This window comes from Hyla sarda, chromosome 4 (assembly GCF_029499605.1).
Source record: "Hyla sarda isolate aHylSar1 chromosome 4, aHylSar1.hap1, whole genome shotgun sequence".
In the NCBI taxonomy this organism is placed as follows: Eukaryota; Metazoa; Chordata; class Amphibia; order Anura; family Hylidae; genus Hyla; species Hyla sarda.
The window spans coordinates 285,740,945-285,759,066 of NC_079192.1; the positions used below are offsets into that span (position 1 = coordinate 285,740,945).

The following is an 18,122-nucleotide window of genomic DNA, read 5'->3' on the forward strand; positions in this document are numbered from 1 at the left end:
TCAGAAGTGATCTGTAATGAGGTCAGGTATAGCATGTTTTTGTACCGGGGTCTGTGTGGAGGAGAGGGGAAGACTTTTTTTTATTTATTTTTAGAAAGTCACATTTCATAGACATCTCTAATTCATGGAAAGACAGCAAACCATGGGCACTTTCAGTTTAAAGGAGCAGTCCAATGTAGAAAATGTATCCCCTATCCAAAGAATAGTGGATAAGTGTCTGATCGCGGGGGGTCCAACCGCTTGGACAACCCCCTCGCCCACCCCTCTCCAATCTACTGTACTGCGTCAGGCTCTCCACGCGTACAGAGTGGGGGTTGGCACATGCCCGCCATGGATCTGTATGCAAAGTTTTTTGAAGGGGCAGATGCCAAAATAAATCTTTGCCGTGGGTGAAAATAAGCCTAGATACTCCTTTAACTGTTTGATATATTTATTTATTTTATTATTAACCAGATAGCACTGCAAATGATAGCCTCTAAACCCATTGAAGACCACCTTACACCTTGTCAATACCTTCTTGTTCTTTCTGGCTACACCATAAAAAGCATTCTTAGTTCAGCCAAAGTTCAGCCATATTTTGTCCACTGTGTATGGCCACCATGAGACAAAATATGCATCATACATGAAGCAGACGCTTCAATGTGCAATGTGTAACAAGGACCCCCAAACTATCCTGTGCCATTCATAACACTTATCTCTTGACAGAGAGGTCTATGGACCCCCTCAGGCATCAGGGCCCTTGTGTGACTGTTACCTCTGCATCACTATAGCTAGTGTTCCAAGCATCCACCACGAGGGGCATGGCCATGACGTCACAACCCCAGCAGCTTGCTCCCAGTGTTCAGAACAAAATGTTTGAATGCTGGGGCAGTGGAGTACCCTTTTAATGTGACTGCAAAAAGTTGACCGCATACGTTTTTTTCTACTTTACTACTTACAAGGGAGAAGGAAAAAACCTCTGAAGGTTACATCAGGGCAATCGGGTCACACACACCGCTCATCATCCACACTTTGTAACAAATTCTAATAGAAGAAGTGACTCAGACAAGGTAAATAAATGTAATTAATGTGAAGTTTATTATGATATTTTATATGTATTTTGATGTGTCCATCTAGTTCAACCTATATCCCTAATAAGTCCCTACTGAGTTGATCCAGGGGAAGGCAAAAAACCCTCATACAAGAGGTAAAAATTCCTTCCCGACTCCAAATATGGCAGTCAGAATAAATCTCTGGATCAACGTTCTGTCCCTATAAATCTAGTATACATAACCGGCGATGTTATTATTCTCCAAGAATGCATCCATACCACTTTTGAACTATTTTACAGAGTTCACCATGACCACCTCCTCCGGGAGAGAATTACACAGTCTCTCTGCTCTTACAGTAAAGAACCCCCGTCTGTGGTTGTGTAGAAACCTTCTTTCCTCTAAACATAGAGGATGCCCTCTTGTTATAGATACAGTCCTGGGTATAAACAGATGATGGGAGAGATCTTTGTATTGTCCCCTGATATATTTATACATAGTTATAAGGTCGCCCCTAAGCCTTCTTTTTTCTAAACTAAATAAACCTAATTCTGATAATCTAATGCCCCGTATTACCCTGGTCGCCCGTCTTTGAACCCTCTCCAGCTCCACTATATCTTTCTTGTACACTGGTGCCCAGTACTGTACACAGTATTCTATGTGTGGTTTGACTAGTGAATTGTACAGCTGTACAATTATTTCCTTGTTGTGGGCATCTATGGGCATCTATGCCCCTATTATGCTATGACATGACTGCAAATGTGTATGTAGTGATAGTGTGTAGGGGCTGAATGTGTAGGTAGTGATAGTGTGTAGGGAATGAATGTGTATGTATTGATAGCGTGTAGGGAATGAATGTGTATGTAGTGATAGTGTGTAGGGGATGAATGTGTATGTAGTGATAGTGTGTAGGGGATGAATGTGTATGTAGTGATAGTGTGTAGGGGATGAATGTGTATGTAGTGATAGTGTGTAGGGGATGAATGTGTATGTAGTGATAGTGTGTAGGAAATGAATGTGTATGTAGTGATAGTGTGTAGGAAATGAATGTGTATGTAGTGATAGTGTGTAGGAAATGAATGTGTATGTAGTGATAGTGTGTAGGGGCTGAATGTGTATGTAGTGATAGCGTGTAGGGAATGAATGTGTATGTAGTGATAGCGTGTAGGGGATGAATGTGTATGTAGTGATAGTGTGTAGGGGATGAATGTGTATGTAGTGATAGTGTGTGGGGGCTGAATGTGTATGTAGTGATAGTGTGTAGGGAATGAATGTGTATGTATTGATAGCGTGTAGGGAATGAATGTGTATGTAGTGATAGTGTGTAGGGGATGAATGTGTATGTAGTGATAGTGTGTAGGGAATGAATGTGTATGTAGTGATAGTGTGTAGGGGATGAATGTGTATGTAGTGATAGTGTGTAGGGGATGAATGTGTATGTAGTGATAGTGTGTAGGAAATGAATGTGTATGTAGTGATAGTGTGTAGGGAATGCATGTGTATGTAGTGATAGCGTGTAGGAAATGAATGTGTATGTAGTGATAGTGTGTAGGGAATGAATGTGTATGTAGTGATAGTGTGTAGGGGATGAATGTGTATGTAGTGATAGTGTGTAGGGAATGAATGTGTATGTAGTCATAGTGTGTAGGGAATGAATGTGTATGTATTGATAGCGTGTAGGGAATGAATGTGTATGTAGTGATAGTGTGTAGGGGATGAATGTGTATGTAGTGATAGTATGTAGGGGCTGAATGTGTATGTAGTGATAGTGTGTGGGGGATGAATGTGTATGTAGTGATAGTGTGTAGGGAATGAATGTGTATGTAGTCATAGTGTGTAGGGAATGAATGTGTATGTATTGATAGCGTGTAGGGAATGAATGTGTATGTAGTGATAGTGTGTAGGGGATGAATGTGTATGTAGTGATAGTATGTAGGGGCTGAATGTGTATGTAGTGATAGTGTGTGGGGGATGAATGTGTATGTAGTGATAGTGTGTAGGGGATTAATGTGTATGTATTTTGTGTTTGGGATTTGTGTACAGTGATTGAGTGTGTGCATAATGTGTAACAATAAATATACTATAAGGGCACGTTCCCTCTTGGCGTGTACGCAGAATATTTCACGCTGTGCAAAATCTGTAGCAGCAGCGGGAGATTCGCTGCGCATCCCTCGCTCACCATACACACAAGGCTTTCTTGCGGCAGCCGAGTGTGCAGTAAGTTTTGGAGGTGGAGCCCCACTTCCAAAACTCACTGCGCACATAGGGCTGCTGCCGGAAAGCCTTGTGTGTATGGTGAGCGTGGGATACGCAGCGTATTTCCCGCTGCTTCTGCAGACTTTGCGCAGCGTTAAATACGCTACATAAACGCCAAGTGGGAACGTGCCCTTAAGAATACATCTGGGGTCTTCATCTGTTCTGTTCTTCTTTCTTCGTCCTTCTTCGCTTGGTGTTCTCTTCCCCGGCACAAGGCTGCAGATCGGTGGTACAGACGGAGCAGGCGGGAGGGATCCACCATGGGCCTCTCGGGATGTATTCTCCAGGATCCCTCCGGTACCAGCGTATGGCCCAGCCATGATGTTCCTTCCGCTCTCTCTTCCATGCCCAGTACTCGGGGTCTTGTGCCATGATCTAGAATTAAACACAATATAAATTGTTATAATAAACACAGACTTTCATTCCTAGTGTATAGTTTTTATTTTATGTCACTGACCCGATCACAGGTGTCTCTGGTTACCCAAGCGTGGAATCTCATCCGGAGGAGCAGCAGGTTCCGCAGGTGTAGCATCCAGGTCTTCATCGCCGTCCACATCGGTCCGAGGGCCCAGGGGTAGATCTCGCGTCGAAACATCTCATCCTCTTCAAACTGGTTGGCAAGAAACCTATGAGGAAGAAAAAGTTAATAAATACAAATTATACAACATTTCACAAGAGGAAGAGGAGAAGAACCATTGGTAGTAATATTACAATATAGAGTGCCTGGTATATATATATATATATATATATATATATATATATATATATATATGTATTTATATTAATGTGTATATGTATGTATTTATATAGGTGTGTATATATATATATATATATATATATATATATATATATATATATTTATATAGATGTGTATGTATATATATATATATATATATATATATATATATAACATATATATGCATTTATCCATGCTGGAGCCACGGTCCTCTGGTTCCTTAGTAATAACAGTAGTAATATGCAGCACATCGAAATGTCATGCAAAGTGCTTTATTCCATGTGGTACAAAAGCGACATTTTGCTGGCCTTACGCCAGCATTCTCAAGTGACTTGAGAATGCTGGCGTGAGGCCGGCGAAATGTCGCTTTTGTACCACATGGAATAAAGCACTTTGCATAACATTTCAGTGTGCTGCATGTTACTACTGTTATATGTATATATATATATATATATATATATATATATATATGTATTTATGTATTTAGATGTATATATATATATATATATATTTATTTATATAGATGTGTGTATATATATATATATATATATATATATATGTATTTATATAGATGTGTGTATATATATATATATATATATATATATATATATATTTATATAGATGTGTGTATATATATATATATATATATATATATATATATATATATATATATATGTATTTATATAGATGTGTATATATGCAATAACTAATATAAACTCACAGCGCTGGAAAGAAGTAGGTGTTATATTCCTCCGTACGCAGGTTGGCTCTTCGGAAGTAGATGAGGACCATGGCCAGGAGATACTAGAGGGAAGAGAAGAGTTAGAGGCTGGTAATACATTTCTTATCTAAATACATTCTATTATACAGTACCTGCATGTCTCCAGTATATGCCTGTATTTACTTCTATCTGTACAACATCTATTCTTTCCCTTTACATACTACCTTGTCCGCGATCTTATAGCAGCTGTCCCTGCCTAGAAATAGCTGGATGTGTCCTTCGTCTACAAAAATAACAGAAATATCATTATTTTTATCTATTCAATCAATATCTTCTATACTATCTATAACAATTCTACATATAAATACATGTGTATTCAGTCACTGACACATTATACACTATATACCATACTATACATTGTACAGAAGCACCAGAGCAGGAGAGAGAAAGTTCTGTAGAGGAAACAGTATCTTTCCTGAAGAACATGGATCTCAGTATTAGGGCTATGATAATACTGATCTTTATTTATGATGTATATGTCTGTTTCATAGGGCCAAGATGGGGGGGGGGGGGGGGTTGGCTGAGTAGGCACCTGCCTAGGGAACCACCATCTTCCTAGCCCAGCAGGGTGGCAGAATTGCTGTAGATCTCTAGAATTATGGGTCTAGGGCACTTTCCCTGGTTGCAGGTTGGGAGAGGTGCAGGACCTCTGCCCACTGTCTCCGGCTCAGACACACACAGGGCAACATCACTCTGTGTGCACCAAGGGACGTCCATGTTGGTATGGCAGTAAAGAGAACGTAAATATGTATTTTTTATTTATTATTTAATTATATATGTATTTAGTTTATAAAAAATTTTGGGTGACAGGGACATGTCTACAATTGGGGCAACTATCTGCCTCCTGGAGGGCAGCTGTCTACACTGGGAACAGCTATCTACCTCTGGGGGGGGGGGGGGGGGGATTTATCTACACTGGAGGCAACTACCTGCCTCCTGGAGGGCAGCTGTCTACACTGGCAACAGCTATCTACCTCTGGGGGGGATTTATCTCTACCAGAGGCAACTACCTGTCTCCTGGGGGGCACCTGTCTACACTGGGAACAGCTATCTACCTCTGGGGGGTGGGGAGGAATCTATCTACTATCTACACTGGAGGCAACTTCCTACCTCCGGGAGGGCACCTGTGTACACTGTGGGGCAACTGTGTACTAGTATTGAGAGCGAATATTCAAAATGCTAATTTTTACCGCGGATATAGGCACTTTGCGATTTTGCAAATATTTTGAATATAGTGATATATTCATAATGTCAAATATTCATTTTTTATGCAAATTTATATGAATATTTATGCGCATTTCATCACGAATTTTCGCATGAAAAAAAAACAAAAGAACAAACATAGTGAAATATCGCAAATTCAAATATGTCCCCTGACGCTCATTACTACTGTCTACCTCTGGCGGAAACCTATCTACACTGGAAACTACTATCTACCTCCTGGAGGGCACCTGTCTACACTGGGAACCTGGGGGAGGGAGGGGGGGCACCTGTAAGGGGATAAGAACACTTTATTTTATCATGTGATAAAATATTATACTTTTTGTCATTGAAAGAAAAATGTATTGTTACCCAGGAGTCTGTAAAAAGCAGCCCGTTCCTCCGGCTGTAGGATGGCGTCATCAGTGGTCTCCCTCCGGTTGTCATCCGTTTGCTCCCTCTTCTTCTTGGGCTCGCTGTCCGTCTCCTCCTCCTTTGGCTGGTCGTCTGTCTTCTCCGGCTCCTCCTGAGTGGCAGATGCTGAACTGTGATAGAAGAGATAACATCTATAGTATTGGGTCTCATGTACCCAACCAAATAATGGGCCATCCCGGTTATAAGGAGCCATAATATGACACCATGAAAGTCTATGAGACCACATGGTACAACATTATATTCTTGTTACATCAAGCCACGCCCCCTCCATTCATGTCTATGGGAGGGGGCGTGGCAGAATGCCGGGTGTCTGCACAGATCAGCGGAGTACCCCTTTAACCCTTTAAGGACTGAGCCCTTTTTCACCTTAAGGACTGAGCCCTTTTTTGCAATTCTGACCACTGTCACTGTATGCATTAATAACTCTGGGATGCTTTTACCGATTATTCTGATTCCGAGATTGTTTTTTTGGGACATATTCTACTTTAATTTTCGTCGTTACTTGCATCCTTTCTTGGTGAAAAATCACCAAATTTCATGAACATTTTGAAAATTTAGCATTTTTCGAACTTTGAAACTCCCTGCTTGTAAGGAAAATGGATATTCCAAATAAATTATATATTTATTCACATATACAATATGTCTACTTTATATTTGCATCATAAAGTTAACATGTTTTTAGTTTTGGAAGACATCATAGGGCTTCAAAGGTCACCAGCAATTTTCCAATTTTTCACATCATTTTCAAAATTGGAATTTTTAAGGGACCAGTTCAGTTTTGAAGTGGATTTGAGGGGTCTAAATATTAGAAATACCCCATAAATGAGCCCATTATAAAAACTGCACCCTCCCCCCCCCCAAGTTTTCAAAATGACATTCGGAAAGTGTGTTAACCCTTTAGGTTTTTCACAGGAATAGCAGCAAGGTAAAGGAGAAAATTCTAAATCTTCATTTTTTACACTCGCATGCTCTTGTAGAACCAGTTTTTGAAATTTTACAAGGGGTAAAAGGAAAAAAAGCCCCCCAAAATAAATTTGTAACCCATCCTGAGACCAGCATGGTGACTGGGAAATTACCGGACTCTTATGCGGGAAGCGGTTATAATATTGATCCTGAAAGAGGGAAAAGATAAAGAGGATATGGGGTCGTATAGACCCATATTGTTAATAAATACGGATATCAAGATTTTCACCAAAGCATTAGCCATTAGATTACAGAGTAATATCACAGAGTTAATTCAGGAAGATCAGTGCAGGTTTATCCCGGGAAGAATGTCCCGACACAATATATATAGAGTCCTTACGAATATAGATATGGGAAAGTTACAGGGCGGGGAATCCCACTCCATCCTGTCTTTTAGATGCCATTAAGGCTTTCGACAGGGTGGAGTGGGAGTTCTTGTGGGCAGTATTAGAAAAATGCGGCTTTGGGAAAACATATATAGACATGATCCGACTGTTATACTCCGAACCTAAAGCAAAAGTGTCGATCAATGGGAAATTATCGTAGCAATTTTAGCCCTCAAGAGGCACCAGACAGGGATGCCCTCTCTCCCCCTTGCTGTTTGCTATGAGCATGGAACCTTTGGCTATTAAGATCAGAGAGGAGAAGGCGTTTGGCGGGTTTGGTGCAAGGGGGAGAGAAGACAAAATATCCTTATATGCAGAAGATATCCTGCTTTTTTTTGGAAAAACAGTCGGATCTGACCGGAGTGATGGAGATTATCAAGGAATATGGGAGTTTTTCAGGGTTAGAAATAAACTGGTCCAAATCAGTACTCCTTCCATTGGGGGAGAATAATATATTCATAGAAAACAAAATAAAAATATCAAAAAAACGAACATTTTAAATACTTAGGTATACAAATCTCAAGTAAATTAGAAGATCATTATAAATTAAACCTAGAACCCCTAATAAAGAACATGGAAAAGAAAATTAAAATATGGAGCGATTTCAAAATTTCTAAAGCAGACAGAATGATATTAATTAAAACGATTATTGAGATATTAATATCTCAATCTTCAATGCTTTGATATGGGGCCGAAGAAGGGTGAGGATTAAGATAGAATATTTATGTCTACCCAGAAGAGAAGGGGGAATGGCGTTTCCGGACGTGAAAAAGTATTTCTTAGCCGCCCAATTATACTTTATTAGGGACTGGAGGAGATCTCATATGATTGAGTATTTGATGGAACGATGTAGAGGATCATATGATGATATTTACCAGTTACTGGAGTCAGGGCAATTAGAAGAGAAAGGATGGAAAAACTGTATAACAATAATAAATGGTCAAAAGGGAGGTGGGAATAACTGGGATATTGGATATAGCCCTCATTTGGAATAATAAAAACACAGTAGAAGAAATAAATAGATTAATAATTTCGAACACTAGCACAATGGGGGGTTAATAAAATAGGGGATATATATAAGGAAGGGAAGATTAAAACATGGGAAGAGTTAAAAAAGGGTAGAGAAGTTGGGGTTGGGACATGGTCTGAATATATGAGATTACGAGGTATAGTAAAAGATACGGTAGATAAGGGGAAGAAAGTAGAAATAGTAAAAGGTAGTTTCTTTGATAAGATGGTTAATACAGAGATGGGAAAAACAGAGTTGTCAAAGATATATAGAGCACTTAATACATTTTCTATATTAAAGAGAAATCATCACAGTAGAAAAATATGGCAAAAAGAATTGGGTGAGATAGAAGAAGCACAGTGGGGAAAAATACACAAAGGAATTAATTTTATTCCATTAAATGCGAATCATAGGGTGATACAGTTTAATATAGTTTATAGGCTGTACTATACACCTCTCTTTTTGTATAAAATAGGTAAAAAGAACTCGAGTGCCTGCTCAAAATGTGGGCAGGAAGAGGCAGGATTGTTGCATATGCTTTGGACATGTCCAGATGGTGCCAGAACAGCAAAAAAACAAACAAAAAACAAACAAACAACAACATGACATACCATTTTGGAAACTACACCCCTCAAGGAATGTAACAAGGGGTCTGCTGAGCCTTAACACCACACAGGTGTTTGGCGACTTTTCGCTAAAGTTGGATGTGTAAATTAATTATTTTTTTTCATTAAAATGCTGGTTTTCCACAAAATGTTAAATTTTTACTAGGGGTTGTAGGAGAAACTGCCCCCCAAAATTTGTAACCCCATCTCTTCTGAGTATGGAAATACCACATGCGTGGACGTCATGTGCACTGCGGGTGCACTACAATGCTCAGAAGAGAAGAAGTCACATTTGGCTTTTGGAATGCAAATTTTGCTGAAATGGTTTTTGGGGGGCATGTCGCATTTAGGAAGCCCCTATGGTGCCAGAACAGCAGAAAACAGTACAGTGAGCCTTAACACCCCACAGGTGCTTGATAAATTTCCGCTAAAGTTGGACGTGAAAATGAAAAATTATATTTTTTTCACAAAAAATCTGGTTTTACCCCAAATTTTTCATTTTCACAAGGGGTAATTGGCGAAAAAGCCTCCCAAAATTTGTAACTCCATTTCTTCTGAGTATGGAAATACCCCATATGTGGATGTAAAGTGCTCTGCGGGCAAACTACAATGCTCAGAAGAGAAGCGCAATTGAGCATTTGGTGAGAGAATTTGGTTGGAATAGAAGTTGGAGGCCATGTGCATAAAGCCCTCCGTGGTGCCAGAACAGTGGACCCCCCACATGTGACCCTATTTTGGAAACTACACCACTCACAGAATTTAATAAGGGATGCAGTGAACATTTACACCCCACTGGCATTTGATAGATCTTTGGAACAGTGGGCTGTGCAAATGAAAAATTAAATTTTTCATTTTCACTGACTGTTGCAAAATCTGTCAGACACCTGTGGGGTGTAAATGCTCACTGTACCCTTTATTACAATACGTGAGGAGTGTAGTTTCCAAAATGGGGTCACATGTGGGGGTCCACTGTTCTGGCACTATGGGGGCTTTGTAAACCCACATGGCCTTCAATTTCGGACACATTCTCTCTCCAGAAGCCCAATGGCGCTCCTTCTCTTCTGAGCATTGTAGTTCACCCGCAGAGCACTTTACAACCACATATGGGGTATGTTTTTACTCAGAAGAAATGGGGCTACACATTTTGGGGGGGCTTCTTTCCTATTCTCTCTTGTGAAAATGGAAAATGTAGGGTAACACCAGCATTTTAGTGAAAAATTTTTTCTATTCATTTTCACATCCAATTTTAACGGAAATTTGTCAAACACCTGTGGGGTGTTAAGGCTCACTTTACCCCTTGTTACATTCCATGAGGGGTGTAGTTTCAAAAATGAAGTCACATCTGGGTATTTATTGTTTTGCATTTATGTGCAAATCACCAATTTAGACCTCAAATGTGCATGGCACGCTCTTACTTCTGAGCCATGTTGTGCGCCCGCAGAGCACTTTACGACCACATATGGGGTATTTCCGTACTCAGTTACAAATTTTGTGGGTCTTTTTTTTCCTTTTACCTGTTGTGAAAATTTAAAGTATGGGGCAACACCAGAATGTTAGTGTAAAAATAATCTTTTTTTTACATTAACATGCTGGTGTAGACCCCAACTTTAACTTTTCATAAGGGGTAAAAGGAGAAAAAGCCCCCCAAAATTTGTAACGCAATTTCTCCCGAGTACGGAGATAACCCATATGTGGCCCTAAACTGTTTCCTTGAAATACGACAGGGCTCCGAAGTGAGAGAGCACCATGCGCATTTGAGGACTAAATTGGGGATTTGAATCCGCCACAAAAATACCCTACGGCAGTGTTTCCCAAACAGGGTGTCTCCAGCTGTTGCAAAACTCTCGGCATGCCTTGACAGTCAGTGGCTGTCCAGCAATACTGTGAGTTGTTTTTTTTTAACAGCTGGAGGCTCTGTTTTGGAAACACTGCCGTACAATGTTTTTTTTTTATTGGGGGGGGGGGGGGGGGGGAGAGACTGTGTAGGGGTATGTTTATATGTAGTGTTGTACCCTTTATTATATGTTAGTGTAGTGTAGTGTTTTTAGGGTACATTCACACGGGCGGAGGTTTACAATGAGTTTCTCAAACTTGCAGCATAACTCGCTGTAAACCCGCCCGGGTGAATGTACCCTGCACATTCACATGGGTGGGGGAGTGCAAATCTCCAGCTGTTGTAAAACTACAACTCCCAGCATGCACTGACAGACTATACAAGCTGGAAGTTGTAGTTATGCAACAGCTGGAGGCACATTGGTTGTGAAACACAGAGTTTGTTACTTAACTCAGTGTTTCGCAAACCAGTGTGCCTCCAGCTTTTGCAAAACTAGAACTCCAAGCATGTACAGCTGGAGGCACACTGGTTGCAAAACACTGAGTTAGGTAACAAACTCGGTTTCACAACCAATGTGTCTCCATCTGTTGCAAAACTGCAACAATCAGTATGCTGGGAGTCGGAGGGAATGATAGGAGTTGTCGTTTTGCAACAGCTGGAGGCACACTTCTACAACTCCCAGCATGCCCTTTGGTAGTCTGTGCATGCTGGGAGTTGTAGTTATGCAACAGCTGGATGCACACTTTTTCATAGAAACAATGTGCCTCCAGCCGTTGCATACCTACAACCCCCAGCATGCACAGACTACCAAAGGGCATGCTTGGAGTTGTAGTTGGAGCTCCAGCTGTTGCAAAACTACAACTCCCAGCATGCCCTTTGGCTGTGCATGCTGCGAGTTGTTGCTAAGCAACAGCAGGAAATGAACAGGCCAAACCTCCTGCTGTATCCTGCGGCCGGGACCGCAGCCGCTGGCTGCTGCTGATCCTGCTGCGCCCATCCTGCTGCTCCTGTCACCGCCACCGATCACGAGGGGACCCCCACCGGACCAGGGCTAGGTAGGAGACCCCCGCCGGAGCCGATCGCCGCCATCTTCGCCATCCTGATCGCAGCCCGGCAGGGTCGTGATTGGTCGGTCGTTCCGACCAATCAATCACGTGATCGTGAGGCGGCAACCGTGCCACCTCACTCCTGCTGGGTAAGGGTGAATGGGGCTGTCTCGGACAGCCCCATTCACTCTATTTTCCCGGGTCACCGGGTAACCAGAGACCTGATTGACCCAGAAAAGCCGCAAATTGTTGGTCTGAATTGCGTCTCGGGACCCCCCCAGTGGTTTGCACGGGGTGCCTGCTGATAAATATCAGTAGTCAACCCGGTCCCCACCCGGCGAGCATCGGGGACCGGAATTCCCACGGGCGTGCCCATACGCACTCAGTCCTTAAGGACTTGGTTAAGGGTCCCTAGTCTTGCCCACCATATTTTCAGTGCTATCATAAGGCAATGCGGGTCTCCTGTGTAGGGATCAGTATGATAGTCGGGCTCCTGCTGGAGCTACTCAGAGCGGGGAACCTCTTCTAGTAGATTAACCCTTCATATACATCAGTCAAATCATGACAGCTGCATGTGAGGAGTTTCCACACTGATCGCTGTTAGTCCCTTTGTAGGGATCTTAAAAATAAAATGTTAATTAAAAAAAACATCAACTTTTTCTGAAAACAACATAAAAAATTAAATAAACATATTGAGTATCGCTACATCCATAATGACCCAAATAATAAAATAATTGAATTATTCATCCTGCATGTTGAGCGCTGTAAAAAACAAACCAAAACAAAAAAAAAAAAAAAAAAAAAGAAAAAACGCCACATCCCCTCCATGCATGTCTAAGGGAGCCGTCACACCCCCTCCCATAGACATGCATGGAGGGAGCGTGACATCACTAGGGGGCATGGCATGACATCACGACCACTGCAGCCAGAACTTGGCATTTGTTCAGAACACAGGGTGCTGCGCGGAGGTCGCGGGTGTCCCAGTGATAGGGGATAGGGTGCCCATAGCAACCAATCAGCTTGCTTCTTTCATTTTTACCAAGGCCTCTGCAAAGTGACAGAAGCGATCTGATTGGTTGCTATGGGTAACTTGGCAACTTTTCCTCTAGACAGGTTTTGATAAATCTCCCCCAAGATGCCTATCGGTGGAGTACCCCTTTAAGTATTGCCGCATGCAGAAATGTCCAAACTATTAAAGTGTAATGGTAACAAAACTGCACGGTTAATGGCATAAAATAAAAAAAAAAATACCAGAATTGCTGATTTTTGGACACTTCATGTACCAGAATTTTTTTTTATAAAAAGCGATCTAAAAATAGTGGCATTATAGAAACAAAAATAGTGGCATTATCACATATAACACTGGGTGTCAGAAATAGTGTTGAGCGGCATAGGCCATATTCGAATTCGCGAATATTCGCGAATATATGGACGAATATTCGTCATATATTCGCGAATATTCGCATATTCGTTATAGTCTCGTTTTATTTTCGCATATGCGAATATTCACATATGCGAAAATTAGCATATGTGAAATATCAGCAAATACAAAACTAATGCACGCGAAACTTCGCATATGCGAAAATTAGCATATGCGAATTTTCGTATATGCGAATTTTCGTACGCCAGTCTCACACAGTAGTATTACAGCCTTCTTTACACCACACAAGCTGGAAGCAGAGAGGGGTGATCACTGTGATGTGTACTGTGAAGAAAAAAAAACAAAAAAAAAACGAATATTCGTAATTACGAATATATAGCGCTATATTCGCGAAATTCGCGAATTCGCGAATATGCGATATTCGCGAATAATATTCGAATTGCGAATATTCGCGAGCAACACTAGTCAGAAATCACATTTACCATTGAAGAGGCAGTTATCATATATATTAAAGAGATTTTCCAGTGGTTTTCTGGGACATTTACATTTATGGTCTATCCACTGCTGTCAAATCTTAGTTCCATTAAATTGAATGGGGGCTGTGCTGCAGTGTCCTGGCACCAGCATTTCACAATGACCCGAAATCTCTTCTCCATCTCCCGTCATTGGAGGAGATTTATCCAAACCTGTGTAGAGGAAGAGTGGTGCAGTTGCCCATAGCAACCAATCAGATTGCTTCTTTCATTTTAAAAAAGAAGCAATCTGGTTGCTATAGGCAACTGCCCCACTTTTCCTCTGCCCAGGTTTGGATAAATCTCCTCCATTGTTTATATGTGAAAACCATCATGGGGGGAGATTTATCAAAACCTGTCCTGAGGAAAAGTTGCTGTGTTGCCCATAGCAACCAATCAGATTGATTCTTTCATTTTTGAGAAGGCCTCTGCATAATGAAAGAAGCAATCTGATTGGTTGCTATGGGCAACTCAGCAGCTTTTTGTCTGGACAGGTTTTGATAAATCTCCCCCCATGGTTGTGCCAAACAGCTGTAGGGCAGGGGTGAGGTGCCTGGTGTTGGTCCACCACCAACAACACATTAATAGCCAGTCCTGAGGATGGACCATAAATGGAAAAGTCCCAGAAAACTTCTTAATCTAAATTCCTCTGTTGGTATGATACATATAGCTGCCCGACTATAATAACATTGGGGGCAGTTATCACATATAACATTAGGGGGGCAGTTATCACATATAACATTAGGGGGGCAGTTATCACATATAACATTAGGGGCAGTTATCACATATAACATTAGAGGGGGCAGTTATCACATATAACATTAGGGGCAGTTATCACATATAACATTAGGGGGGCAGTTATCACATATAACATTAGGGGCAGTTATCACATATAACATTAGGGGGGCAGTTATCACACATAACATTAGGGGGGCAGTTATCATATATAACATTAGGGGGGCAGTTATCACATATAACATTAGGGGGGCAGTTATCACATATAACATTGGGGACAGTTATCACATATAACATTAGGGGGGCAGTTATCATATATAACATTAGGGGGCAGTTATAACCTATAACATTAGGGGGCAGTTATCACATATAACATTAGGGGGGCAGTTATCACATATAACATTAGGGGGGCAGTTATCACATATAACATTAGGGGGGCAGTTATCACATATAACATTAGAGGGGGCAGTTATCACATATAACATTAGGGGCAGTTATCACATATAACATTAGAGGGGGCAGTTATCACATATAACATTAGGGGCAGTTATCACATATAACATTAGGGGGGCAGTTATCACATATAACATTAGGGGCAGTTATCACATATAACATTAGGGGGGCAGTTATCACACATAACATTAGGGGGGCAGTTATCATATATAACATTAGGGGGGCAGTTATCACATATAACATTAGGGGGGCAGTTATCACATATAACATTGGGGACAGTTATCACATATAACATTAGGGGGGCAGTTATCATATATAACATTAGGGGGCAGTTATAACCTATAACATTAGGGGGCAGTTATCACATATAACATTAGGGGGGCAGTTATCACATATAACATTAGGGGGGCAGTTATCACATATAACATTAGGGGGGCAGTTATCACATATAACATTAGAGGGGGCAGTTATCACATATAACATTAGGGGCAGTTATCACATATAACATTAGGGGGGCAGTTATCACATATAACATTAGGGGCAGTTATCACATATAACATTAGGGGGGCAGTTATCACATATAACATTAGGGGGGCAGTTATCATATATAACATTAGGGGGGCAGTTATCACATATAACATTAGGGGGGCAGTTATCACATATAACATTGGGGACAGTTATCACATATAACATTAGGGGGGCAGTTATCATATATAACATTAGGGGGCAGTTATCACATATAACATTAGGGGGGCAGTTATCATATATAACATTAGGGGGCAGTTATCATATATAGCATTAGGGGGGCAGTTATCATATATAACATTAGGGGGCAGTTATCACATATAACATTAGGGGGGCAGTTATCACATATAACATTAGGGGGGCAGTTATCACATATAACATTAGGGGGCAGTTATCACATATAACATTAGGGGGCAGTTATCACATATAACATTAGAGGGCAGTTATCACATATAACATTTAGGGGGCCGTTATCACATATAACATTAGTGAGGCAGTTATCACATATAACATTAGGGGGGCAGTTATCACATATTACATTAGGGGAGCAGTTATCATATATAGCATTAGGGGGGCAGTTATCATATATAACATTAGGGTGCAGTTATCACATATAACATTAGGGGGGCAGTTATCATATATAACATTAGGGGGGCAGTTATCATATATAACATTAGGGTGCAGTTATCACATATAACATTAGGGGGGCAGTTATCATATATAACATTAGGGGGTGCAGTTATCATATATAACATTAGGGGGGCAGTTATCACATATAACATTAGGGGGGCAGTTATCACATATAACATTAGGGGGTGCAGTTATCACACATAACATTAGGGGGTGCAGTTATCATATATAACATTAGGGGGGGCAGTTATCATATATAACATTAGGGGGTGCAGTTATCATATATAACATTAGGGGGGCAGTTATCACATATAACATTAGGGGGGCAGTTATCACATATAACATTAGGGTCAGTTATCACATATAACATTAGGGGCAGTTATCACATATAACATTAGGGGGCAGTTATCACATATAACATTAGGGGGGGTAGTTATCACATATAACATTAGGGGGGCAGTTATCACATATAACATTAGGGTGCAGTTATCATATATAACATTAGGGGGGGCAGTTATCACATATAACATTAGGGTGCAGTTATCACATATAACATTAGGGGGTGCAGTTATCACATATAACATTAGGGGGTGCAGTTATCACACATAACATTAGGGGATGCAGTTATCACATATAACATTAGGGGTGCAGTTATCATATATAACATTAGGGGGCAGTTATCACATATAATATTAGGGGGCAGTTATCACATATAACATTAGGGGGGCAGTTATCACATATAACATTAGGGGGGCAGTTATCACATATAACATTAGGGGGTGCAGTTATCATATATAACATTAGGGGGCAGTTATCACATATAACATTAGGGGCAATTAGCATATACACTGGTAGCAGTTATACATGGAGGCTCAGTAGTGTGGTTGCACTGCACATGACAGTTTATGGGACATGCTCAGTGCAAACGTTAGAAAAGAAAAAAACATCATAGACAGTACTGGGGGAGATTTATCAAAATGTTTGGCTGAGAATAGTGTTGCAGTTACCCATAGCAACCAATCAGATTGCTTTTTAAATATTTTTTTTTTTTTAAAGCCTCTGAAAAAGGGGGTAGCTGATTGGTTGCTATGGCAACTGGTCAACATTTTCTCTACATTTTTGATAAATCTTCCCCAGGTGGATGGCAGAAAAACAACTCTTAGTTTTTGAAGACTGTCTGTAAATGTACCCCTATAAAATGGTGTAGTGATGTGTCCTACTTACCACTCCTCCTCATACAGGGCTGTCAGTTCTCTCTTCCTCTTCCTCATGGTGTCGCCTCTTCTTTTCTTCTCTTCCTCGCCGCCTCCTCCTCGCCTCTCCTCCTCCTCTCCTCCTCCTCTCCTCGCCTCTCCTCCTCCGCCTCCTCCTCCTCCTCGCCTCTCCTCCGCCGCCTCCTCCTCTCCTCCGCCTCTTACTCGCCTTCTCCTCCTCCTCCTCGCCTCTCCTCCTCCTCGCCTCTCCTCCTCTCCTCAAAATCTGTATAAATTGATGGGGGTCGCTGTCCAAAAAGTCACTTCTCGCAGAGAAATAAGGAGCCGGTCTCAACTCTAGAAGAGCAATCGCAGACTGGCACCAACTGTCATTTTCTGTTGTTGTTTATTTGT

At 41.1% G+C, this 18,122-nt stretch overlaps 1 protein-coding gene across 1 annotated transcript; it reads right to left on the reverse strand.

Annotated features, from left to right (window-relative positions):
• Positions 1–3,367: 3,367 nt before the first annotated feature.
• LOC130369323 (speedy protein 1-A-like) lies at positions 3,368–17,849 on the reverse strand. Its single transcript, XM_056574442.1, has 6 exons — positions 17,740–17,849; positions 6,374–6,546; positions 4,966–5,024; positions 4,742–4,824; positions 3,742–3,910; positions 3,368–3,659 (listed from the first exon to the last, which is right to left on the reverse strand). Exons 1-6 carry the CDS (start codon positions 17,784–17,786, stop codon positions 3,438–3,440), a joined length of 753 nt encoding a protein of 250 aa, XP_056430417.1. The 5' UTR covers positions 17,787–17,849; the 3' UTR covers positions 3,368–3,437.
• Positions 17,850–18,122: the final 273 nt, after the last annotated feature.

Bases quoted from the DNA above. Each gene is read 5' to 3' on its own strand.
- LOC130369323 (XM_056574442.1), bottom strand. From the start codon at position 17,786: ATGAGGAAGAGGAAGAGAGAACTGACAGCCCTGTATGAGGAGGAGTG. The intron at 3,911-4,741 runs GTGAGTTTATAT...TCTTCCTCATAG, and splicing joins ACCTACTTCTTTCCAGCGCT to GTTTCTTGCCAACCAGTTTG. The intron at 3,660-3,741 runs GTCAGTGACATA...GTTTAATTCTAG, and splicing joins CCAGAGACACCTGTGATCGG to ATCATGGCACAAGACCCCGA.